Source organism: Bos indicus x Bos taurus, chromosome 19, assembly GCF_003369695.1.
Source record: "Bos indicus x Bos taurus breed Angus x Brahman F1 hybrid chromosome 19, Bos_hybrid_MaternalHap_v2.0, whole genome shotgun sequence".
Lineage (NCBI taxonomy): Eukaryota > Metazoa > Chordata > Mammalia > Artiodactyla > Bovidae > Bos > Bos indicus x Bos taurus.
In genome coordinates, this window is record NC_040094.1 from 56049628 (window position 1) to 56075933 (window position 26306).

The window sequence follows — 26306 nt, forward strand, 5'->3', positions numbered from 1 at the left end:
CAGGTCCTCGTGGGGATGCGCTCCCCTCACAGGCTTGACAGGCAAGGAGAAGACAGGCCACTTCCCTATTTGTGCTCAGGCGGTGTTATTGACCAGAGAAGGGCTTTTCTAAGTTATTTTTTCTATTTTTTTTCTAACCCTGAGTGGACTTCCTTCTTCTAGTTCTGCCTTGGGCCTGCACAGATCCTCGGAATAAACACTATCTAACCCCCAACCCCCACCATGACCTCGCTCCCCAGACCCCTTCCAACCGTCCCCCACTTCCAACACATCCTTCCCCGGGCAGCTCCTGGATAGACAGGCTGGCACCTCCTAGGTTGTCTGCGGGGCCGCCATAAGCCCGGGGTCTCCTTTGAGGTGGCATCTCTTACAGGATCGGGATTCTAAACCCCCAACGCAAACCTGGGGCTCTTCCGAGTCCCTGCTACGGGTCTCCCCAGGCAAATCAGCTCAAACCAAGGACGTGGAAGACACTGAAGGGACAACGAGAAGGAACAACGAGACCTGGGATGGGAAACGGGCCGGGGTCACCTCCCCGGGGTTCCCAGAGGCCCCCGTCCTGGTCCAGCTCCCCTCTCAGCCTTTCCTTCCATATTCCAGGCAGGAAGTTCCCAGCCCAGGGGGCCTGGGAGGTGTGAAAAGACTTGGATACATGTGGGTCTGAGAACTGGTGTCACAACACAGAGGAGACCTGCAGCTCCACCCCCAGGTGGACCAGACAGAAATGCCCACGTGTGTCCACCACAGACACATGCTGGAACGTTCACAGCAGCGCAGTTCAGGAACGTCCCACGCTGGAAACAGCCCAGGGTCCGCCCCGGGCAGAGTGGATAAATACATTGTGTTGTAGTCACACGATGGATGCTGCGCAGCAGTGTCAGCAACCACACGCCAGGAGAGGGGTGAAGCTTACAAACGCAATATGGAGAGAAAAAGGCGCAGGCAACTGAACACCTGCCAGGGGGTGCCATCCTCATAAAGTCCGAGGGCGACACTCCTCTGTGTTATTAGACGACAGGTCCCAGCGTCCGAGGGGAAGTGCAAAGTGGAAGGAAGCCTGAGGGTGCTTCTGGGGACGGATGACGCCCTGTCTCTGGATCTAGGTTGCTGAGTGCCTAGACAGGTTCAGTTTCTGAATACTATACTCTGATAGAAAAGGGCTTCCCTGGTGGCTAGGACGGTAAAAAATCCGCCTGCAGTGCGGGAAATCTGGGTTCGATCCCTGGGTCAGCAAGATTCCCAGGAGGAGGGCATGGCAACCCACTCTGGTATTCTTGCCTGGAGACTCCCCATGGACAGAGGAGCCTGGCAGGCTACAGTCCATGGGCTGCAGAGAGTCAGACATGACTGAAGCGACTAAGCACACACAGCACATACTCTGATGGAAAGTTTAAACATGTGCAACACACACACACACACACACACACACACACGCCTCTAGTCTAACTGAGGGACCCTGGGCAAGTCCTTTCCCCTTGGTAGCTCTGCTCTTCCCTTAGACACAAGATCTAGGTTGGAGCTGGGCCCCTTGTCCCCATGCTGGGCAAAAATGCATAGCACAGAGCAGAGCAAGACCCTCACAAGCCCTGGTCCTCTGAGCACTGCCAGGATGGGGGCCACCGTCAGGGAGATGAGCACACCCACACACCCCTCCTCCAGCCCCTGATTCCCACCTCCTGGATCCCTGACCTTTCAGAGGTCAGCTTGCCCAAGCCCCCTGCGGTAGCCCGCCCAGACAGACACGCCCCCTTGCCCACAGTGGCCCCCAGGTAGCCTGAACATCGCTCCTTATACCCCACCCCCAACTCTCAACCTCCCCCCACCCGTCCCCAAGCTACCCCTCATGGGCACCTTCACAACTGCCTCAGCCCCTCCTCAAATCTCAATCCTCAGGAGTCTCCCACGCAGAGATTCCAGGTTCTAGCACCTCCTTGGTCCTCTTCCCTAAACATCCTCTCCTGCATCTCAGACTCAGCACATCCCATAAATGTTTGCAGAGCTCACACTCTCTGCCAGAAGCTGCTCAAGACCCTTCATCTATGTTATCTTCATGCCCCCTCATGCAATCATGGGGAAGTGGGCATTGTTAGCCCCGTTTACCGGAGGAGAAGACGGAGGCTCAAAGAGACCAAGGGACCTCCATGAATCAGAGAAGGGACAGATTCACTTACATTCAGGTTTGAATGACTAATAAATGTGAAATTCCTGCTGGGAGTGTTTTGCAAGTTTAGAGAAGTACATGTTAAACTGAAGGCATGAATCTAAAGAGGAGACACCAGATGGCAGAGTAAGTGCCCCTTAGAGGACCCACCCCAGACAACAACCCGTCCTACTGGAGGGCTTACCAACATCACTGGGAAGAGGGGAGTCAGAAAGATGAGGCCTAGGGATTTGAGAAGGTGGATGTCAGACAAAGACTTCCTGGGGAGTGGGGGGAAGGGGAGAGTCCACAGAGCAGCCCCCTGAACAGTTCCAGAAACCCCCCTTGCCTCAGTTTCCCCACTACGTCCCTCCTTCTCACAGTTACTGGGAGAGCCCCCGTGACACACGAGCAGGACCTTCTGAACCGCTCTCCATTCTTCCTTGAGCAGGATGGAGAGGGGCAGGACCCACCTTCAGGAGGAGGTCTCCCAGACCGTCACCCGGTCACACCCTGCGCCACGTGAGCTCATCCAACCTGACCCCTGAAAACAGTCACTCCTCTCCTTCTCCACGAGTGAGTTAAGTGACCTGGCCAACGGCACACAGCTGGTAGGTGATGAACCAGGTACAAACCAAGCCCATCTGGTCCCCAGAGCCCACGCTCTGAACCTCCATTCCCCTGCCTTGCAAGTATCACGTGGGCAGGGACGAAGGACCACAGAGCTTGGAGATAAGACACGTGAGCCCACGGCCAGTCTCCCCTGTGCTGTGGCCGCAGCCTGGGCCAAAGGGGCAGAAAGCATGTGTCTCAAAGAGACAGGGGTCATATCCAGAGACCCCAAACTGCCCCACCAGTGGAGCAACACAGGCCGCCCCTTGTGATGCCGGGGAGCTCCTGGCTCAAAGGCCCTTCCTAACCTGGGAACCTGGGCCAGAAGGAGGCTGATGAGTACAGCCAGGTCAAGAGCTAAAGCCCCGACCATTCACACGTCCACCAACAAGGTGGCCAGACCCACAAGACAGAACCCCAGAAAGACTCCTGCAGGGTGAGGCTCAAAGGACCCCAAACCCCTACATCCCTTTCTCCACCAAGATACCTTCTGTGCGGATGGTGAAGGGCGAGTCCCCAGGGCGCCGGGCCGAAAACTGGCCTCCCAGAGACGTCATCAGGAAGCAGAGAGAGAAGAAGCCAATGCCCAGGACAAAAAGCCTGCGGAGAGCAATAGGGCAGGTCAGCACATGCACTCCAATGCCATAAGGGCTTCCTACAAATGAATGAGTGAGGAAGGGATGGATAAATGGAGGAGTAAAAGATCAGGGGGCTGAGCTCCCGGGCCAGTAGGTCTCCCATCACACAGGATAAAGAAAGCTGGACTACAGAGAAGTGACCATGAGCCACACACGAAAAACCACGGAGGACACTGAGACATACAAGGTATGAGGTCGGGCAGCTCCTAGCCTCCAGACAGAAGCTGGCCCCTGACAGCAGAGGTCCTCACAGTGTGGTCCCCAGGCCAGCAGCATCAGCATCAGCTTGGACACATTAGAAATGCTCGTTCCTGGGCCCCAGTCCCCAGCTTAGGGAATCACACACTCTGGGAGGGGGATAAACAGTGTGTTTGAACAGGCTCTCCTGGTCACCCAGATACAGGCTCAAGTTTGAGGACCACTGGTATAGGTGAAGACAGCAGAACCTGATGCCCGCTAGAGGGCGAGTAATTGGTCCAGACAAAACCCACCTGGATCCCATCAATCACCTGGAACATGGTCAGCTCCTGCGCACACAGGCCTTGCTGCCGCAACCAGTCATAAGCTCACTTAAACACAGCCTTGTCATGTTCAGGGTTGGGGTAGGGGTGGAGGGGAGGCTCCCGTTACTACCAGATGGTAAGGTCTAGAAGGGCAGGGTCATGTGGCCACCCTCTGTGTCCAGACTCTCCCTAACCCACAGCTTCACCAGGCAGGCACACGGGACCTTGCACCATAGAATGGTCAGAGTAAGTCAACCCCTGTGTAAGGAGTGTCACACAAGTGTGTGCTGTCACAGTGTTCCGGGGAGTTGACCAAAACACAACTGTTTATACTTCAACACATAGCACTTGATTACATGCCAAGTGGCACTAGGGAATCTCCAAGGGGACACCCAGCAGGGAACCCACCCTCACATCTGGTCAGGCTCCTGCTGCTTCTATACTACATTCTGGGCCAGTCCAGCCTTAGGGCAGCAGAGGTGGAGGCTGTTCTGGGACCTTGAGTCTATTTGAAGACTTGACGAGCTGGCAGAGCTGAAAGGGGAGCTGCCTCCCTCCAGGTCAGGGTGAAGAACCCCACTTCTGGTGGAGCCAGCCTCACCATGGGGAACCCCACAAGTCACGCCAGAGACCTCCATCCCCCCACCTCCACCCCCATCCTCAAACCCCACATTTGTTTGTATCTCTTTATGCATTTTAATCTTCATTATCTGAAACTGGCAGAGCAGTATTTAATTAAAATTTGGTCCATTAAAGAAAACACATAATTGTGGAAGAAAATAAAAGCACAACAAAATTCCCAATCCATATTTAAAGGAAGCCGTTAGAGATTAAATCAGAGAGGGGAGCAGAACGAACCCCAAAGCAGAGATGGAAAAAGGGAGCTTCCCCCAGCTCCCTCACCTCCCAGAGACCCCTCACTGAATTCCACCAAGCCTGGGGGTGGGGCTCTGGCCCTTGGATCCCCAAGATGAAGCCAGGCTGGTCTCAGGCTAGCAGTCAGAGGGACATTGTAGGGGGAGGGTGGTCACACACCCAAGAAGATCCTGGAGAAAAGCAGTTTGTCCCCCCAGCTTGAGGACAAGGATGGATCTCTCCAAGTTTCTTGTTCCCCATCCCTCCCTCCCCTTCCCCAGCTGTGGGGTACTCATATTTAGAACTGGACTGCCAGGGTCCAAAAACCTCCTATGAGAAGGTACCTAGGCCTTTAGCACAGAACCTCAATCCCCAATACCTCATCTGCATCTCTCTGTGCCAGACCCCAGTCCTGGGGCCATTTACAGTAGGTTCAAATTAAGATGATTTTGTCCACCCTCGTATCTATTCAAGCAACATTCCAGAAGTAACTAGGGAGTAAGGACCCTGCCAGAGACTCTGGAAAACCAACAAGAGCAGTCTGCCCTGGAGGATGAACAAATAGAAGTGATATGGTTGGAGGCTGTAAACACACCACCACCACCCCCAACCATGTGAAACGCATTTGAAGACTTCACTGGTGGCTGCGGGTCTCTGGGCAGCCTAGGATTACCCTGAGGTGAAATTACATAACCTGAGGGGGAGGGAAGGGGAACCTAGGCAATCCCACCTCTGAATCCTGTTTCTAGGAAAGAGCCAGAGAGAGCCACAGGGGCAGGACTCCAGAGGGAAAGGAGCTTAAGCGAGCTGGTGCTGTCCGTGGTGCTGCGGTCAGCCACCACCTTCAACCGTGCTGCGAAATGTCCAGCCAAGCTGGGGTCAGCAGCTGGGCTTCCCATGGCCTGGAGGGATAGGCCAACATTGGGTGGGAGAGACAGGGCTGAGGACTGTCTGGTTGGCTAGGAATTTGAGGATTTCCCTGGAGGAACCAAGTCCTTTCCAGAGATGATAGCTTCCCACCCTGCTTTGCAGGGGAACTTTAGGGGGGTGGGGGCTTTTGACATGCCCCATCACCTGCCCAAAGCTCTACCCTGGAGACCCCCGGTTCTATAGTCTTTTTGCATCCTCTGGACACTGGAGGTCCAGCTTGATCCTTATTGCCCTATAGGCTGTCTCTTCAACTCTGCACAATAGGCCGGGGGTGAGGGGTGGGAGCAAGGGGTGGAGGCAATGGGGAGGTGGGAACCACGGTCTCCCCATCTGGAGTGGGGAGCATAGGAGGGGTCCCCTGTCTCCGCCTCAGGTCTGGAGCGGAGGGGCTCAAATCCGGCCCCTCCAGCACCCCAAACTTCAGGCATCTCTGCCTGTACAGTTCCCACCCCCACAGGCTCCCTCTGCACCCAAATCCCACCTGTGACCGCATCCGGAGTCAGGCCACCCCCTTCTCCGCCCCGGTCCCGCAGCTCCCTCCGTCGCGACCTCCGCCGTCCAGCCCCTGGACGAGATGACACCCTAATTCTGCTAGGCGCTCATCGCTTAGCGCCCCAACCCTGGCTGCAGGCCCAGCTCCGACGGCATTTGGGAGGAGCGGCAGCTGCCCGGGAACCGCCAGGCTCTGGGGGTCCCTGGGGTGGGACCCGCAGAGCCCAGCCAGCCCCTCAGAGTCCATAGCCCTGCCTGGCCTGGACCGCCAGATGGGAGTAGGAGGTCGGTCTTGTCTTCCATCCTGCCTCCACGCTCTGGCCACCCCTCCACCCTTCAGTGCCGCCCCTGCCCCAACCTCTCCAAGGCCCGCGATCGGGCATCGAATTCCCAGGTGGGGGGGGGGGGGTGTCTTTGCCACAGTCTCGGGGCCCTCCCGTGGGACAGAGGCCCGCACCCCGCCGAGAGAAAAGGAGTGCGAGCAGGAGGCGGGGTCAAAGAGGGCGGCTCGGGCTGAGAGGGTGGGCGGGCCGGCCGGGTCCGGGTGCCGCCCCACTCCAAGTGCTAACTTTGCCGCGGGGGTGGGGCCGATCGCGAGGTGGGGAAGCACCGGAGAGGCAGGGAAGGGGCGCCCTGGCTGGGGCAACTTCCCCAGCCCAGGACCACAACATGGGTGATTTCTGCCCCCTTTCCCACCTTCGCACCCCGAGTCCGAATCTAGACCATACTCGGTCCACGTTCCAGAATCACACACCCTCCCCACCCGAACCAGGACCCCAGCTCCATGCCTTTCCCAGCCTTGCTGGCCAGCATCAAGGGTGAGAGCACAAACTGCTCCGCTCTGCTACTGGGACAGTCACAGTCACCCTAGGGACAGGCACCCTCGCAGAGACTGACCTCGCCCACCTACCCCGCGCCCCCTTGGAGAAAAAGCCCTCCCAGCGCCAACGGGAAAGAACTTTACCGAAAGGGTCTCAGGGTGACCAGGCATCTTCTGACCATTATCTTCCCATCGGGGTTGACTGTGATCATTGTTCAAACTTGTCCGGGCTAGAAGCCGAGGGCGAGGCCAGCCGGACGGTCCCGAGCTCGGCTCTGGCTACGTCCTGGCCGCGAACCCTCTGCGGGCCGAAGCCGGGTCCGAGCGAGGCGAGGAGGGGGCGCGGGGGCCCGGCGGCTTCGAGGCCCGCGGGGTCGGCGGGGGCTCGGCGGGCAGGGGCCGGGTAGTGGCGCGGCTGCCGGAGGCCGGTGAGGGCGCCTGGCCGGGCCGTCTCTGCGTCTCCGCCCTCCCCGCTTCACATTCTGGAGGCCGGGAGGCGGCGCGCCCCCAGACCGCCGGCCGCGCGTCTGCCTGCTCGGGCTCTCTCGCAGGGCGGGACGGCGCCGCGACGCGCAGACGGGCTCCCCGCCGCGGGCGCCCTCATCCCCGCCCGGGCCCGCGCCCTCGGTGCCGGCTAGCGGCGGCCCCGGCCCCGCGCCCCGGCCCCCCGCGCCTCCGGGCCGTGCCGCTTCCCGGCCGCGTACCGCGCCGCGCCCATGGCCCCCGGCGAGGGCGCCCCGCGCCCGCGCTGCCGCCCGCTCTCTCCGCTGCCCGCGCTCGAGTGTCCGGTGTCCAGCCCCGCGCTGCGTTACGCCCGGAGGCGCCGCATTGTTTCCTCGGAGGAGGCGGCCGAGTAGCGGCTGGGGCGGCCCGGGAGCGGCCGCCACGCTTCCTCGGCGCGCCGGCGCCACCTCGTGGCCGCGGCCCAGCGGCGCTCTCTCCATGCCCGAGGTGGGGCGCCGGGGTGGGAAGGCGGGCGGCGGGCGTCCCTGAGCCTCCTTCCAGCCCTGCAACTTCCCTAGGCCCCGCTTTCGGAAGCATGCCGGGTGCCACCAGCTCTGAGGGCCGAGGTCTGCTTCAGGATCCTGCAGAGCACAGAGGAGGTCGGCGCTAGGAGGAGGTTGTCCCCTTATGCCCGGTGCCAGGGTCCTCCCTCGGGTCGCTGCCCCTGCCTCTGCGGCCACAGGGGTTCTGCATCGGCCCCTTCACACCCACGATTTCGCTTTGCAACCTTCACCCATCCTTTGGCTCTCTCTGGACAGAGACTGCAGCAGGTCTCCTTTGCTTCCTTTTTTTGAACACGGCCTGTGACACTGAGGCTCTTTCTCTGAGCCCAGAAACAGGAGCAGGTGGGTGCTCTGTAGGCTTGGGTTCCAGTCTCAGACCTTCCGTTAACCAGTGGGTGATACCTGAAAGTCAAGGGAACTCCTCGGTTTCCCTTATCCTGCCCCACCCCACCACATGGCTCAGCGGTAAAGAATCCACCTGCAATGCAGGAGCCGCGGGAGACACGAATTCGATCCCTGGGTCAGGAAGATTCTCCTGGAGGAGGAAATGGCAACCCACTCCAGTATTCTTGCCTGGAGAATCCCATGGTCAGAGGAGCCTAGCCAGGCTACAATCCACAGGGTTGCAAAGAGTCTGACACGACTGAAATGACTTGGCAGGTACACGTGAGGTTCACTAAAGCTCCTTCCAACTCCAGGAAGCATGCATGTCCTCCCTTCACCCCCACCCACCCTGCCTCCACTTCTTGACCCTGGAGAGGTGAGGTGTTTGCCTTTGCAGAGAGGGGTCAGTGGCCCCTGTGAGCACCCCAAGCAAGAACCAAGCCTGGATCTGAGGATGATGCTCAGGCAGGAAGGGCACTTGCCAGACCAGCTTGGCCAGGCACAGCCAGGGAAGGCCCAGGCTGGGAAGAGCCCAAGGCCTCAGGCCATGTGAAGAAGGACATGGATGACCCCGAGGGCCTTTCCAGAAGAGGAAACCTCTATATTGGTCCATCCAGTCCTTGTCTGGTCCAACCAGGCCCCTGCCTCCTCCCCTCCCACGCCCCGCCCCCTTGCTGCTTGCCTAGCCCACCCCCAGCCCCGATCAGGGCCATTTCTCACCCGCTGTGACTCACAGTCTGCCTTTCCTGCTCCTTCCTCATCGAAATTCACCTGTCCAGTGTTCCATTACCTCATCGCCTTGCTCGCCACTACTGTGAAAGCCGATGATGAATTGGTGTTGGCGGATTAATGTGTTAACTCCAGCTAGGTGACAAATTTGCATTGAACAAGGACGTGCTGACCGGGCCTTGGTGAGGAAGAATGACAAATGGTGGCAGGAAATTTGGGCATCACGGCAGGCTGGCCAAGGAGATCTCTGAGGGCAGGGATCTAAATCATTTCGTTCCTGGACCCTTACGTCTGCTGTGCACTCAGGCAACAACCGAAGCCTTGAATGTCATGGCGAAAGCCACAGCCACACTCAGGCATGAAATGTCCTGCAGATTGTATGCAAGCTCCGGGCGCTTGGTTGGCATTTTAGGCCACAAGGCACAGTCATGCCTGGTGTGGCTCATGGGAGGAAGTGGCCTTCTCTCAATCAGAAGCCTGATTTCTGAAGGTGACGGAGGGTACCCTCCCACCCTGGGTCTTGCCCTCTTGGACATGGCTTCAAGATGGGCTGTGAGAAAGCACCCACTGCCTTTACAGGCTCGAGCCAGGCAGGGAGGCTGGGGGCAGACAGTGAAGGACACGGAGCCAGACCACCCTGTTGCCTCTTCCTTTCGGAGTCTGCGTGCCCTTTGTCAGCCTCTGCAGCGTAGCTCAGTGTATGTGGCTCGGCTTGCTGTCCACCGTGCTGCAGACCTTCGGAGAAAACTTGTGAGTCCCCACACAGGGGTCACCGGGCACCTCAGAGCCCTCCCAACCGGTTGGCTATGACTTTTCTTGTTATTGTCCACCTGAAGCCGCCACCACTGGTACCTCGGGCTGTTCCCCGGGTGTTCAGCTCTACATGCCAGCAGGCACATCGCTGAGAATACATCCCGTGCTGCCTGAGGCTTTCTTCCTGGCCATGGGAATATGCCTAAACATGGGCTAGGTGGAAGTGCCAGGGAATTCCTGCCCCAGAAGCAGCCTTCAAGGAATAGATGCCCACTTCCCCCTCTCAGGTAAGTCCACATTGGTTCCCTGAGTTCCAGCTGCCCGAAGTGGTAACCCGCTCTGTCATGTACCCCATGGTGCCTTCCTTCCTCCCCTGCCTCACCCCCACTCCTTTTTCCTGGGGTCACTTCCTAAATAAATGTGTGACTCCTTCTCTGGCAGTCCAGTGGTTAAGACACCACACTTCCACTGCAGGGAGCACAGGTTCCCTAATCAGCAAGGAGACAGCAAGGAGATCCAACCAGTCCATCCTAAAGGAAATCAACCCTGAATATTCATTGGAAGGACTGACGCTGAAGCTGAAGCTCCAGTACTTTGACCACCTGATGTGAAAAGTCAACTCATTGGAAAAGACCCTGATGCTGGGAAAGACAGAAGGAAAAAGGAGAAGGGGGCAACAGAAGATGATATGGTTACATAGCATCACCAACTCAATAGACATGAGTTTGAGCAAACTCCAGGAGATAGTGAAGGACAGGGAAGCCTGATGTGCTGCAGTCCATGGGGTCACAAAAAGTCAGACACGACTTAGTGACTGAACAACAAGGGCCATGCAAAGAAGGGAAGGAAGCTATGTAGTCTCCTAGGGATGCTGTAATAGTCTACCACAGACTGAGGGGCTTCAAAGCATGTATATTTATTCTCAGGAATCCCCTGTGGTCCACTGGTTCAAGACTTGGCACTTGCATTGCAGGAGGCCCAAGTTCAATTCCTGGTCAGGGAACTAAGATCCTGAATGGTGTTCAGTGTGGCCAAAGAAAGAAAGAAATATATTCTCTGACAGTTCTGGAAGCCAGAAGTCCTAAATCAGGTGTTGGTAGAGTCAGTTCCTTCTAGAAGCCCTGAGAGAGACTGTCACGTGCCCCTCTGCTGGCTTCTGGCAGGACCCAGGAGTCCTTGGCATCCTTGGCCTATAACTGCATCTCTCCAGTCTCTGCCTTTGTCTGTCTCCTTGAAAGAAAATCTCTGACAAACCTAGACAGCACATTAAAGAGCAGAGACATCACTTTGCTGACAAAGGTCCATCTAGTCAAAGCTATGGTTTTTCCAGTAGTCATGTACGGATATGAGTTGGACCTTAAAGAAGACTGAGAGCTGAAGAATTGATGCTTTTGAACTGTGAAGCTGGAGAAGACTCTTGAGAGTCCCTTGGCTAGCAAGGAGATCAAACCAGTCACTTCTAAAGGAGATCAGTCTGAATATTCATTGGAAGGACTGATGCTGAAGCTGAAGCTCCAATATTTGGCCACCTGATGCAAAGAGCTGACTCATTGGAAAAGACTGATGCTGGGAAATATTGAAGGGGATGACAGAGGATGAGATGGTTGGATGGCATCACTGACTCAGTGGACATGAGTTTGAGCAAATTCTGGGAGATGGTGATGGACAGGGAAGCCTGGTGTGCTGCAGTCCATGGGGTCACAATGAGTCGGACAGTAGCACCTGCCTGGCCTTGTCTCTGTGTCTGTGCCCTCTCCTCTTATCAGAAGGTCCCCAGTCATTGGGTTCAGGTTCACAGTAATCCCGAATGACCCCATCTTAACTATTTACATCTGAAAAGAATTTATTTCCAAATAAGGCTATCTTCTCAGGTTCCAGATGAACATGAATGGGGGCTGGGTAAGGGGGTACTGTTCAGCCTACCTCAGGGACCTAATAGAAAGGGGCTGGAGTGATTAGAGACCACCAGAAAAACAGAAGTCCCTAAGGAGGGACGTGTCACCATCGCTTTGTGTGACTGTGGGCCGTTATTTCAAGGGGGTTAGAAACCTGGGCTTCTTTTGTGTAGTCACATCATTTACAAATGTAGATCAATATTTTTAGTTTTTGTTTTTTTGTTTTTGCCACACTGAGAGGCACGCTGGATCTTAGTTCCCCAACCAGGGATCAAACCCCAGCCTCCGTCTTGGAAGTGCTAAGTCAACCTCTGGACCACCAGAGAAGTTCCTCAATATTTTAGGTGAAAATGAAAGTGAAAGTCACTCAGTCATGCCCAACTCTTTGCGAGCCCAAAGGACTATTCAGTCTGTGGAATTCTCCAGGCCAGAATACTGGAGTGGGTAGCCTTACCCTTCTCCAGGGGATCGTCCTATCCCAGGGATCAAACCCAGGTCTCCCGCATTGCAGGCAGATTCTTTACCAGCTGAGCCACAAAGGAAGCCCAACATTTTAGAACATTGTACAAAAACGATAGGATCCATCGGAGGTCTGATGTCAGCATCCCCCTGCAGATGTCACCTGAGGGCAGAGCAGGCAGCCTGCCAGCCCTGCCCACCCCTCAGTCCAGCTTCCCTGAGGCCAGGGCCCCAACCCCAGCAAAGACACAGTTCTGCCCCAGGAAGGACAAGAGTCCTAGTGGCTCTAGGGGCTCCCTGGGGGCTTCCCTGGCCCATCATGGACCCCCCTGGAGCCTCCAGAGACATCACAGCTTTGACCACATACCCACCTGTTCAAGGCTTCCAGGTGGCTTCTGGGAGCTCACAGGGGCCTGGGGTGGAAAGAGAAGAGAAAGAAACGCAAGGTTTGTGGTGTCTGAAATCCCCATTTAATGTGCTCCGACTGCCGCTGCAGATAGCACATTAAGAGGCAATAGGCCATTGTCCTTTGCCGGGGAGCAGAGCATTAATAATGTCATAACACGTTTACCGACACCCTGCACAAATCATCAGCTGCCTTGCCAGGCAGGAACAAGCAGCCGCGAGCCGGCCAGGGTGGCCGAGGCGCGGGGAGAGCTGTGGCTCCAATGCATATTTCATGCTTTCTGTTTCACAACATTTAGGTTAATCCTCCGATGGAAAAGCAGCGTCTGGGGTTTATTTTTATTTATGCCGGAAGGCCATTCTGCCTCACAGCTTGTGGGAGCCGGGAGCACAGCTATTCTATTTTCTTATTCCTCAGGGAAGTTCACGGCTATATCTATGTCTGTGCATGTGTGTGTGTGTGTGTGTGTGTGTGTGTGTGTGTGCATGGACAGGCAAGGAAGCCTGGGATGGACTAGACAGGGGACCCTCCCAAGTGGACCCCATCCCAGCACTGGAGACAAAGGCAAGCTTGTCATTTAACTTGATCGTGAGATTCCATTTATTGAGCACCTAGTAGTGCCTAGAAATAATTCAGGGATTCTAAATCTTGTTACCATGGCTGAAAGTGAAAGTGAAAATGTTAGTCATTCATTTCCAACACCTTGCAACCCCATGGACTCTAGCCCACTAGGCTCCTCTGTTCATGGGATTCTCCAGGCAAGAATACTGAAGGGGGTTGCCATTTCCTTCTCCTGACCCAGGGATCGAACCCAGGGCTCCTGCATTGCAGACAGATTCTTTACCATCTGAGTCACCAGGGAAGCCCGTTACCATGGCTACATGGCTATTTTTATTTAAATCTTCTTTAGTAGGGCAATTAAAAAAAAAATAACCCCTTTAAAAAAAATAGAAAAGGGATTTCTTTGGCAGTCAGTGGTTAAGACTCTGAGATTTCCCTGCAGGGGGCACAAATTCAATCCCTGGTCAGAGAACTAAGATCCTGCATGCCATGGGGCATAGCCAAAAAAAAAATGACCCCTTTTCTTTCTGGACAGGTTCCCCAGATGCATCACAGGTCACTGTAGGAATACGGGAGCAGTTATCTGGGGTGAGTAGAATCATGGTCTCTGAAGATGACCATATCCAGATCCCAGGAACCTGTGAATGTGTTATGCTACATGGCAAAAGGAGATCAAGGTTGCAAGTGGAATTAAGGTTGTAAATCAGGGATCCTTAAAATAAGGAGATCATCCTGGATTATCTGGTAGGCCTAATGTCATCACAAGGGTCCTTAAATATGTTAGAAGGAGGCAGCATGAAAAAGACTCGACCAGACACTGATGACTTTGAAGATGGAGAAAGAGGCCACAAGCCACAGAATGCATGTAGCCTCTGGAAGCTGAAAAGGGCAAAGAAATGGATTCTCCCCAGAGCCTCCAGAAAGAAGACAGCCCTGCTGTCACCTGGACTTTAGCCCCACGAGATGCATTTTGGACACTCAGTCTCCAGAACAGCAAAATGATACATCTGTGTAGGTTTCAGTCACTACATGTGTGGCTATTTGTTATAACCACATACTGTCTAAAAAGGGCCACCACTGCCAGATACTGCAAAGCTTGATGCTCGCCATGCATAAACTCCACTTCACTGATGGGGAAACAGAAGTTCAGAGAGGTAAAGTATCTTGCTCAAGGGTTCACTGCAGATCTAGCTTCCAAATTCAAGCCTGGCAGACCTCAGAGCCCAGCTCACTCATTGCTTTCAAAACCCTGGTCCAGGGTCCTGGGAGACTAACTTGAGCAGGCATCCTTCAGAGAATGCAGCCCCCAGGAATAAAGCTCCCCACCTCCGAGAGCTGCTTGTTGACACAGAAAACCACCCAGCTGCCTCGGTTTTCCCCTTCTGCTCCCCAAACACCCCTGGATCATCTCAAAAGAACAACTGCCCAAAGGCTCCTCTCTCTGGTTTCTGCTCAGGCAAGGCTGATGCAGAATTTCATGTCTCAGAGGATTTCAAGTTCTGTCTCAGACCAGCTTGGAATCTGTCCCCTTTTAGCAAGATCTCCTAGCATCCAACCCCACGTGAGATCATCCCCTTGAGAGACAACGACCTCTCAACACCTGGGAGTGCGGCAAGGGGTATACGCCCCCTCGTGACTCCCTCCCCACTTCATCAGTCCTCCTCGGCTTCTGCCTCCACGCCGCAGCTTGTGGTGGGAGAGCAGTGACCCTTTCTAGATCCCTGAGAGGTGTGAGGAGGCGGCAGATGCGGGAGGGTAACGATGCACTCCTCCCAACCGGGAGAAGGATTTTTTATCTCTTTGTTTCACCAATGTGCCCCAAATGTCCTGGACAGTATCTAATACAAGTTACATCCAGTAGAGAAGGGTTTTTTGTTTTGGCCAAGTGTAGCAAGTGGGATCTTAGTTCCCTGACCAGAGATCTAACCAAAGTCCCCTGCGTTGGAAGCTCGGAGTCATAACTACTCACTGGGCTGCCAGGAAAGTCCCTACATCCAGCACAGAAATTTTGAATGAGTGAATATGTACAGGGACAGGGAAGTTTCTAAGCCCACCCTGACATGTGATCAGCTGGAGCCATCTCTCATTTTGCCTTCTGTACCCCACTTTTACTTTACAGGCCCCCTTCCCTTCATGAAATAGTCACTCCCATGCCATCCAAAGAGTTCCCTCCCCATCTGGTTTCCCTGTGCAAGTCCCCACTCACTCTGAGTATCACCCCCAGGGTCAGCCTCCCTGTGCTGCATGCATGCTCAGTGACTTCAGTCATGTCTGACTCTCTGCGACCACATAGACTGTAGCCCACCAGGCTCCTCTGTCCATGGGATTTTCCTGGCAAGAATACTGGAGTGGGTTACCATGCCCTCCTCCAGGGGATCTTCCCGACCCAGGGATTGAACCCTCCACTCCTGTGTTTCCTGCATTGTAAGGGAATTCTTCATCAGAGAAGCCCTCTCCCTGTGCTATTCCTGGCTACAGAGAAGGCAATGGCAACCCACTCCAGTACTCTTGCCTGGAAAATCCCATGGACGGAGGAGCCTGGTAGGCTGCAGTCCATGGGGTTTCGAAGAGTCGGACACGACTGAGCGACTTCACTTTCACTTTTCACTTTTCACTTTCATGCATTGGAGAAGGAAATGGCAACCCACTCCAGTGTTCTTGCCTGGAGAATCCCAGGGACAGGGGAGCCTGGTGGGCTGCGATCTGTGGGGTCGCATAGAGTCGGGCACGAGTGAAGCGACTTAGCAGCAGCATGCACACTTATAATGCAGAGTACATCATGAGAAACGCTGGGCTGAAAGATGCACAACCTGGAATCAAGATTGCCAGGAGAAATATCAATAGTCTCAGATATGCAGATGACACCACCCTTATGGCAGAAAGTGAAGAGGAACTAAAAAGCCTCTTGATGAAAGTGAAAGAGGAGAGTGAAAAAATTGGCTTAAAGCTCAATATTCAGAAAACGAAGATCATGGCATCTGGTCCCACCACTTCATGGGAAATAGATGGGGAAACACTGGAAACAGTGTCAGACTTTATTTTTTTGGGCTCCAAAATCACTGCAGATGGTGACTGCAGCCATGAAATTAAAAGACGCTTACTCCTTGGAAGGAAAGTTATGACCAACCTAGATAGCATATTAAAAAGCAGAGATATTACTTTGCCAAAAAAGGTCCATCTAGTCAAGGCTATGGTTTTTCCAGTGGTCATATATGGATGTGAGAGTTGGACTGAAAAGAAAGCTGAGCACCGAAGAATTGATGCTTTTGAACTATGGTGTTGGAGAAGACTCTTGAGAGTCCCTTGGACTGCAAGGAGATCCAACCAGTCCTTCCTGAAGGAGATCAGTCCTGGGTGTTCATTGGAAGGACTGATGCTGAGGCTGAAACTCCAATACTTTGGCCACCTCATGCGAAGAGCTGACTCATTGGAAAAGACTCCGATGCTGGGAGGGGTTGGGGGCAGGAGGAGAAGGGGACGATAGAGGATGACATGGCTGGATGGCATCACCGACTCGATGCACATGAGTTTGGGTGAACTCCGGGAGCTGGTGATGGACAGGGAGGCCTGGCGTGCTGCAGTTCATGGGGTCGCAAAGAGTCGGACACGACTGAGCGACTGGACTGAACTGACGCACACAGCATGGGCATGGCCTGGCTCCGGCCCGCAAGGGGACAGGCAGCTCAGGGAAGCAGTGAGTCTGCTCACCTGAAGAGCAGTCTGAGCACCTAAAGGGCAGCAGAGTCTGCAGGTTGGGGGCGGTGGTCTGCTCAGTCCCAGATCGCAGCTGCCTCGTTCTGGGAATTCCTTGGCAGTCCAGTCCAGTCGTGAGGACTTGGTACTTTCACTACCATAGTCCAGGTTCAATGCCTGGTCACGGAACTAAGATCCCACGAGTTGCCCCCTCATTCACAGTGTGAGTCTGGAGTTAGAGGGGCCTGTGCTCCAAGTCTGCATTCACAGCCCAACTGTGATCCTGGGCAAGTTACCCTCAGCTTCAGTTTCCTCATCTCTACAGTAAGAATTGCACCTATTGGGCTTCCCTGGTGGTTCAGTGATAAAGAATCTGCCTGCCAATGCAGGAGACATGGGTTTGATCCCGGGTCCGGGAGGATCCCACAAGCCATGGAGCAACTAAGCCTGTGCACCACAACTATTGAGCCTGTGCTCTAGAGCTGCCGCTACTGAAGTTCATCCTCTGGAGTCTGTTCTCTGCAACGAGAAGCCCGCGCACCGCAACGAAGAGTAGCCCCCACTCTGCACTAGAGAAAAAGCCCTCACAGCAATGAAGACCCAGCACAGCCCAAAACTTAAAAATTAAAAAAAAATTGCATGTTCTATATAATACAAGGAACTGTATTCAGTATCTTATAATAATCTATAATGAAAAAGAATCTGAAAAAGAATATATATATATGTATATGTACATGTACATGTATATACGTATGTATACAGGCTTCCCTGGTGGCTCAGACGGTAAAGCATCTGCCTATAATGTGGGAGACCTGGGTTCGATCCCTGGATTGGGAAGATCCCCTTGAGAAGGAAATGGCAACCCACTCCAGTACTCTTGACTGGAAAATTCCATGAATGGAGGAGCCTGGTAGGCTACAGTCCATGGGGTTGCAAAGAGTGAGACACGACTGAGCAGCTTCACTGGTTCACTGGTATATACATACATGTGTATGTCTATATAACTAAATCACTTTGTTTTACACTTGAAACTATCACACCATTGTAAGTTAACTACACTTCAATTTTTTAAATGGTTCAACAAATAAAGTGAAGGTTACACCTGAGAACTTCTCACGGGGCCTGATACACAGAAAGTGCTGATCTCTTGTCTGTCTTATTAATATTTTCCATTTCTTGGGCACCCACCTTGCACCAGGTATATATCTCATCCATTTATATGAAGCCTGCAAGGTCACAACTACGATTTCAGGAACAAACCAACCGAGACTCAAAGGATGAAGTCATTTCATTCCTAGGGCTATTCCCAAGAGAAACAAGAGCACACAGCCACACCCACAAGCCAGTACTCAAACTTTCATAGCAGTGCGATTCAGAACAGCCAAGGAGTGGGGACAGCTCAAGCTTGCTTGTTGATGGATGAATGGATAAACTGTGGCATATCCATGTGATGAAATGCTATTTATTCAGCCTTAAGAAGGAATGATCCTCAAAAGATTAAAATAGAATCACCACAGGATCCAGCAATTCCATCTCTGGGTATATACCCCAAGGAATTGAAAGTAGAATATCAAAGACTAGTGTTATTCACAATTGCTAAAAGAAGCAGCCCAAACATCCATCAATGGATGAATGGATAAACAAAATGTGGTCTATACATACCATGGAATATTATTTGGCCTTAAAAGGGAAGTTCTGACACACACCACAATGGAGTTGGACCTTGAGGACACTAAGCTAAGTTAAAATAAGCCAGTCACATAAGAAAAATCTATAGAGACAGAAAGTAGATTAAGGACTTCCCTGGAGATCCAGTGGCTAAGACTTCAGGCTTCCAGTGCAGGGAGCTCAAGTTTGATTCCCGGTCAGGGAACTAAGATCCCACATGCCACAGATTAATGCTTACTGTGGGCTTGTGGGAGGGGAATGGGAGTGGCTGCTGATGGGTAGGGGTTTCTTTGTAGGGTGATAAAAATATCTAAGACTGGATAATGGTCATAGTTGTGCAGTCTTACGGATATACTAAAAACCCTCTGGATCGTATACTCAAAAGGGGTGATTTTGACGTGAATCATACAGGGAGGCCTGGTGTGCTGCAATTCATGGGGTCTCAAAGAGTCGGATACGACTGAGCGACTGAATGGAACTGAACTGAAACCTCGATTTTTTAAATGAAATAAACAGCTTGCTCCCAACTACACAGCTAGTAAGATTTGAACCCAGATTTCGTCTTCAAGCCCGGGCCACTGGTTCCTCCAGGCTCTTGTATATTTGTAGACACAGCACAGAGCAAGCTGTGGACCAGACACCAAATAAATGCTGCTCTGATTGGCAAACACTGAAGAAGTGGAGGATGGGGACCGAGCCCCAGGATTCCCAGCGTGAAGACAGCCCTTGACCCAGACCTGTGACCCACCAAGTCCCTGTGAGGGCCTCTAGCCTGTTATTGTAGGTACTTAAAACTTTCCTCTTGAAATATGGGTCATAAGCCTTGTCTCTTCCCCCATCTTCTCTTCTCCAACTGCTGAGAAAGAATCTTAAGCCAGTGCCCCTTGGCTGCTGGTTTAATTTGATAAATATAAAACTGAAGCAAGCTAATAAAGCCATCAGTCATCCCAGAGCCCAGCAATTCTCCGAGCTGAGGGCCCTTTTTTTAATATGTACAAATCAATGTGTAAGATGATAATGAATTGGGTCTTGTTTGGAATACTCGAGAAAGCGGTGGCCCAGTGAGCTGACACTGAGGAAAGAGGAGCTTGTCACCTCTGCATGAAGTCTCTCACAGGACCCTGGAGGGCACACATGTGAGGCCCGGCCCCCACCTTTCCTTGGGGCCCCATCCCCTCAGCTCGTTCCTTCTTGCAGCTGCCCTGGGGCAGGGTGGGCATGGAAGTGCGCCCCCTCCTGGTCTCTCTCCCTCACATCATGGAAGTCAGAGACATTTTGTGAGACTTTCCAGGAACACGTTGAGCCATCTCAGAGAATCCCGCCCTGCTCCTGAGCTGCACTCAGCCCCACCTGTCGGCACCTGTCCCACAGGTGTGACCTGTCTAGTCTCAGCCTTATCCTCACATCAGGGACGGGGGCTTCCCAGGAGGCTCAGTGGTAAAGAATCTGCCTGATAAGAAGGAGACTCAGGTTCATTCCCTGGGTTGGGAAGATCCTCTGGAGAAGGAAATGGCAACCCACTCCAGTATTCTTGCCTGGGAAATCCCATGGACGGAGGAGCCTGGCAGGCAGTCCATGGGGTCCCAAAGAGTCGGACTGAGTGACTAACACTTCCGCTTTTCACTTTCATGACTCTATGTATGCTATATGTGAGTGAACTGATCACTTTGCTGTATACCTGAAACTAACACAACATCGTAAATCAACTACACTTCAATTAAAAAAAAAACTGAGTGAATAAAAACCCCATTTATTTTACTCTAAAAAAAAAAATAGTTGGTCTGAGCCAGCTTCTGGGCACTTGGCACTTGAACCATCCCTTCCTTCCTTGGCTGAGAAGGCGGGTTCACTGTGTCCGCCCTGCTTGTCCAAATGATGTAGTTTGTGATGACCATCTGCCATGCTCAGAGGACTCTGAAACTTTGATGGTTGCTCAGCATGGACACCCCTGTGACCATTCCCCAGTGAAAACCCTAGGGGGTCAGTCTGTAATGGGCAGACACACTGCGCACATATTACTGCATTTATTGCTGGGGAAGGAGCATGGTCTGCACCCCCACCCCTATAGGAGGAAGGGGCCATCAGAAGCCTGTGCATGGATTTCTCCAGACTCCACCTGCGTCTTTTCTCCTGGCTGATTCAGTTGTGTGTCCTTTTGCTGTAATAAGCCTTGGTCATGGGTACAACTCTATGTTAAGACCTGTGAGTCCTTCTAGTGAATCATTAAATGTGGGGGCAATCTCTGGAACCCCCGACACAGGGGAACCACAAAGATGGGGATTAAGTGGAAATCCAATAAAAACTGTCTCCATCCAAAACAGAAATCAGTTTATGCAATATTGATGGGTTCCCTTGGCAACAAATTGTCTAAAAACTTAGAACCCCTCTGGCAAAATAGTCACGGGGCTGGCTTGGGTGAAGGTTGCAGTGTCCAGATGGGTCAATGCCCAGAGAGGCCTTGTAGGCAGCCAGACCCTCAGAGAACTGTCCAGCGTCCCAGGAGTCAGGCAAGGACTAAACAGTCTGCATAATCCACCCAGGATGGTCACGATGGGGGCGCCCCAGAGCAGAAATCCTGCTCCCCACCCACAGTAAAGTGGGCACACCAGGCCCTGGGGGCCTGACCGCAGCCGCTGTCTCCAGGCCTTCCCTTTTCCAGGCCTGCATATTCCAATCTGTCCCAAAGGACGTCTTTCTGGTGACTTATCTCCACATCCCGGCTTCTCTGATGGCTCAATGGTAAAGACTCTGTCTGCGATTTGGGTTCAATCCCCGGATCGAGAAGACCCCCTGGAGGAGGGCGTGGCAACTCATTCCAGTATTGGAGAATCCCATGGACAGAGGAGCCTGGCAGGTTACAGTCCATGGGGTTGCAAAGAGTCAAACACAACTGAGCTGCTAAGCACAGCACAGCACATGTCCGCATCCAGCCCCCATCTCTCCTCCCCATAATACAGTCCAGCGCCCATGACTCCTCCTGAGGGTGGCTTCCCTGGGCTGTGCCCCTCCCAAGGGGAAGACTCACCTTGCTTCTCATCTTGACCCACAATGTATCTAGGACATCACGACTTGGCAGTGACCTTTTGAAGGTCTCTAACAATGAGCGTGGCCGGCGGGCATGACTGGGACCTGGGGGGGTGGGGGGGGCAACAGCATGACTCAGAGGCCCAGAGACCTGCAGGCGCCGGAAGCCAGCCATCGGCGCCACAGCACTCTGCCCCAGTCTCTGACATCACAGAACAGATGACCCGGGACGGCCATGCCCAAGGAAACACGAGCCGAGTGCGGCGGCTCCTGCCCTGACCCGACACTGATTGATATTCTGACATCCTGCTAGAAACAGCATGCTGCAAAAGCGAAAGGGACAGAAGAGAAAATAAACAAGCGGAGTGATGTCAATCTGAAAAGCTTCTACAAATATAGAACAACTTCTAGACAGCCAAGGAAATCAGCAACAACATGAAAAGGCACCCTCTGAGACAGGAGAATATATTTGCAAACCATGTATCCACTAAGGAGTTAAAAACCAAAAAAACAAGGAACTCATACAACTCAATAGCAAAAAAAAAAAAAAATTTTTTTTCTTTTATTTTTTAAACTGTGAAAATATGATAACACATTTACAGGAGATTTGGAAAATACAGAACAAGGTTACATATAGTTCCACCATATATTACAATTTTTTCAAGTAGACAAATTAAGATTTTTCAGTTGGAATTTCAGTATCAAGCTCTCAAAAATTAATAGAACGAATATACAGAGAATTAGAAGGATATAGCAGACCTGAAACACACTATGAGCCAATTCAACATAATTAAGATCAAATAATCCAATTTTAAAATGCGCAAAGGGGGACTTCCCTGGCAGTCCAGCAGTTAAACTCCATGCTTCCACTGCAAGAGGCATGGATTCCATCCCTGGTCAAGGAACTAAGATCCCATGTGCCCCATGGCTCGGCCAAAAATAAAAATAAGAAATAAAATAACAATGAGCAAAGGACCTAAATGGACATTTTCCCAAAGAAGACATACCAACGGGCAACAGGGACACAAAAAGAAGCTCAACATCACTAACCATCAGGGAAATGCCAAGCAAAACCGCCGTGAGATACCACCTGAAACCTGTTAGAACGGCTAACATCAAAAAATCAACAGCCAGACTTCCCTGGTGGTACGGTGGCTAAGAACCCACTTGCCAGTGCTGGAGACCCGGGCTCGATTCCTGGTCTGGGAAGATTCTACATGCCTCGGAGGAACCAAGCCCATGAGCCACAATCACTGAAGCCCGCGTGCCCTAGAGCCCATGCCCTGCAACGAGAGGCCACCATGACGAGACGCCCGCGCACCGCAGTGAAGAGCAGCCCCGCTCACTGCAGCTAGAGAAAGCCCACACTCAGCAATGAAGACCAGTGCAGCCGAAAGGAAAACTGAAGAAAGCAAGGAAGGCGAGGCGAGAGCTAAGTGCCGGTGAGGATGTGGAGGAAGAGCTTCCGTGCACTGTTGGTGGGAAAGTAAGCTGGTGCAGGCACATGGGAAACGGCACGGGGGGTGCCTTGAAAAAGTAAAAATTTCCATGGGATCCAGCAATTCCGCTTCTGGAGATACACATGAAGGAAATGAAATCACTATCTGGAGGAATTATCTGTACTGCCATGTCCATTGCAGCCTTATTTGCAATAGCCAAGGCCAGGGAAACAATCTCAGTGTCCATTGACAGATGAAGGATAGAGAAAATAATACATATGTAATGGAATATCATTCAGCCTTTAAAAAGAAAGAAAGCCTGGGAATTCCTGATGGTCCGTCGGTTAGGACTCTATACTTTCACTGTCGAGGACCTGGGTTCTATCCCTTGTCGGGGAATTAAGATCCCACATGGCACTCGGTATGGCCAAAAAACAATCCAAAAAAGAAGGAAATCCTGCCATTTGTGACAACATGGATGAACCCGGAGGGCACTGTGCTAGGTGAAAGACATCAGACAGAAAACCACAAAGGGACTGCTGGTCCAGTGGCTAAAACCCTGTGCTCCCAGTACAGGGGGCTGGAGTTTGATCCCTGGTCGGGGAATCAGATCCCATATGCCACAACTAAGCCTCAGTCCAGCCAAATAATTAAATATTTCTTTTAAAAAAGAAAGAAAACAAGTACTGCATAGTATCACTCATATGCAGAACCTTAAAAAAAGGAACTCATAAAAATAGAGTGGAAGAGTGGCCGCTGGGGCTGAGGGGTGGGGAAAACAGGGAGAGGTTGCTAAAAACAGTACAAACTTCCAGTTACAAGATGAAGAAGGCCAGTAAGTCTGAGCATCTCACAATACACTGTGATTAGAGCTGATAATCAGTGGTAAAGAATCCACCTGCCAATGCAGGAGACATGGATTTGATCCCTGGGTTGGGAAGATCCCCTGGAGAAGGCAATGGCAACCCACTCCAGTATTCTTGCCTGGAAAATCCCATGGACAGAGGTGTCTGGCAGGCTACAGTCCATGGGGTCCCAAAAGAGCTGGACACACTTAGCAAGTAAACAGCAACAATAACTGATAATACTGTGGTGTATAGTTAAAATCTGCTAAGAAAGTAAAACTCAAGTGTTCTCACACACACAATTAAATATGTAAGGTGATGGATGCACTAATTAATTCGATGGTGGGAAGCCTTTCACAATGTGAAGTGAAGTGAAAGTCGCTCAGTCGTGTCCGACTCTTTGCAACTCTATGGACTGCATAGTCTATGGAATTCTCCAGCCAGAATACTGGAGTGAGTAGCCTTTCCCTTCTCCAGGGGATCTTCCCAACCCAGGGATCAAACCCAGGTCTCCTGCATTGAGGGCAGATTCTTTACCAGCTGAGCCACATACGTATATCAAATCACCATGAAGTAGCATATAAAAGGGCTTCCCAGGTGGCACTAGTGGTAAAGAACCATCGCTGATGCAGGAGACACAAGAGTCCCAGGATCTGGAAGATCCCATGCAGGAGGGCATGGCTACCCACTCCAGTATTCTTGCCTGGAGAATCCCATGGACAGAGGAGCCTGGCGGCCTACAGTCCATAGGGTTGCACAGAGTTGGACACAACTAAAGCAACTTAGCATGCACACACTTTAAAAATATCAAAATTTTATTCAACAATTACACCTCTATAAGGCTGGGGGGGGGGGGGGAGTCTCTATATCTTGATTCTAGTGTTGATGACAAGGTGAGTATGTTGTTGATATACCTAAAACATGCATTTGAATTTTGCAGGTGATACTTCAATAAAGTTGATTTAAAAAAAAAAAAAAGAAAGAAAGGATACATTACATGCTTCATGGGAAGGAGGGGGATTCAGTCTTGACACTCAGTCTTGATACTTGATCCATCTTTCCCGTCTGTACACACCCAACACCAAACACGTAGAGGAGCAGGTATATGGAACGTGTCCTCATGAGCACATGTTACACCTGCATGCGTAGACCGACCGAGATACATAACTGAGCCCCTCCCTCCAATGTCACTGGACTGGGAGGCCAGGCCAGAGGAGAAGGCCCAGCTCTATGTGACCAGCTGACCACAGGCGGGGCCTGGAGCCTGACATCTCTGTGGAGCCTCCTCAGACGGAAGGAACGCCCTTCCTGCTTCACTAGCTGTAAGGTTGTCTCCCCTCCTAGGGCCTGGATCAGGCTCCCAGAGCTGTTATAAAACAAAAGGCCGGGGTGGGGTGGGGTGCTATGCGTGCTCAGTAGCTTCGGGCATATCCAACTCTTCACGACTCTGTGGACAGCCATAGCCCACCAGGCTCCTCTGTCCATGAGATTCTCCAGGCAAGAATACTGGAGTGGGTTGCTGTGCCCTCCTCCAGGGGATCATCTCAATCCAGGCATCGAACCTGCATCTCCTGTGTCTCCTGCACTGCAGGCAGATTCTTTACCCACTGAGCCACCTGGGAAGCCCAGGGTGAGGTGTTAACCAATATTTATCTTTTCACAATTCTGGAGGCTAGAAGTTTGAAATCAAGGTGTGGGCAGAGCTGATTTCTTCTGAGGCCTCTCTCCTTGGCTAGCAGGACCCTCGGCCAGTGGGGGGGGGTCTTCCCTCTGTGTCCATCTATGTTCTCAGTTCCTCTTCCTATAAAGGATGCCAGTCATAGTGGGTTAGGGCCCACCCTGATGACCTCATCTTATTTTATCATTTTTAAATTTTTATTTAATTTTTTGGCTGCACCACACAGCATGCAGAATCTTAGTTCCCCGGCCAGGGATGGAAACCATGCCACCTGGAGTGGACTAGAGGAGCCCTAACCACTGGACCATCAGGGAAGTCCCCATGACTTCATTTTAATATAATATAATCACTGTAAAGATCAGTCTCCCAGTAGTCCCATCCTGAGGTGCTGGAGGCTACAGTTTCAGCATGTAAACACAGGGAGGGGGGCACAATTCAGTCCCCAACAGGTGCCCGCTCAGAAAACTGCCCCACCCCCCCACCTCCAGAAGCAAAGGGGTTAAAGTTAGAAACTGAGGTGGGGGAGGGGTGGGGAGTGTGTGTGCATTGAGCAGATTAGTGTGAATGCTCCTTGGAGCCTCAGCTATAATTAGAGATATTGAAGGCAGGGCTGAGGCTCTCTCACCTCATAATTAGGGTGGTTCTTCGCTGAGGCTCCCAGGGAGGTGGGTTTGCTGCTGCTGCTGCTCTGTAATAAGGGGAGGGGGCAGCGAAGTGGGCCGACAGCAGCCCAGGTCCTCACATTTAGCTCAGGACAGACCCGAGCCAAGGTGTA

General features: G+C 52.4%; 1 protein-coding gene across 5 annotated transcripts in view; it reads right to left on the reverse strand.

Moving 5' to 3' along the window:
- The window catches only part of MGAT5B (alpha-1,6-mannosylglycoprotein 6-beta-N-acetylglucosaminyltransferase B), an 81067-nt gene extending 59414 nt beyond the window's left edge, over positions 1-21653 (reverse strand). Inside the window, exons 1-3 of one of the 5 annotated variants that reach the window (XM_027518550.1) lie at positions 21571-21653; positions 12589-12630; positions 3240-3352 (exon numbers count right to left, since the gene is read on the reverse strand). In XM_027518550.1, the coding sequence (XP_027374351.1) occupies positions 3240-3309 (70 nt within the window). In that variant the 5' untranslated portion in view covers positions 3310-3352; positions 12589-12630; positions 21571-21653. Of the gene's footprint in view, positions 1-3239; positions 3353-7134; positions 7600-12588; positions 12631-21570 lie in introns of those variants that run through there. The other 4 variants (XM_027518554.1, XM_027518549.1, XM_027518548.1 and 1 more) reach the window with 4 other exon arrangements.
- Between the last annotated feature and the right edge of the window lie 4653 nt (positions 21654-26306).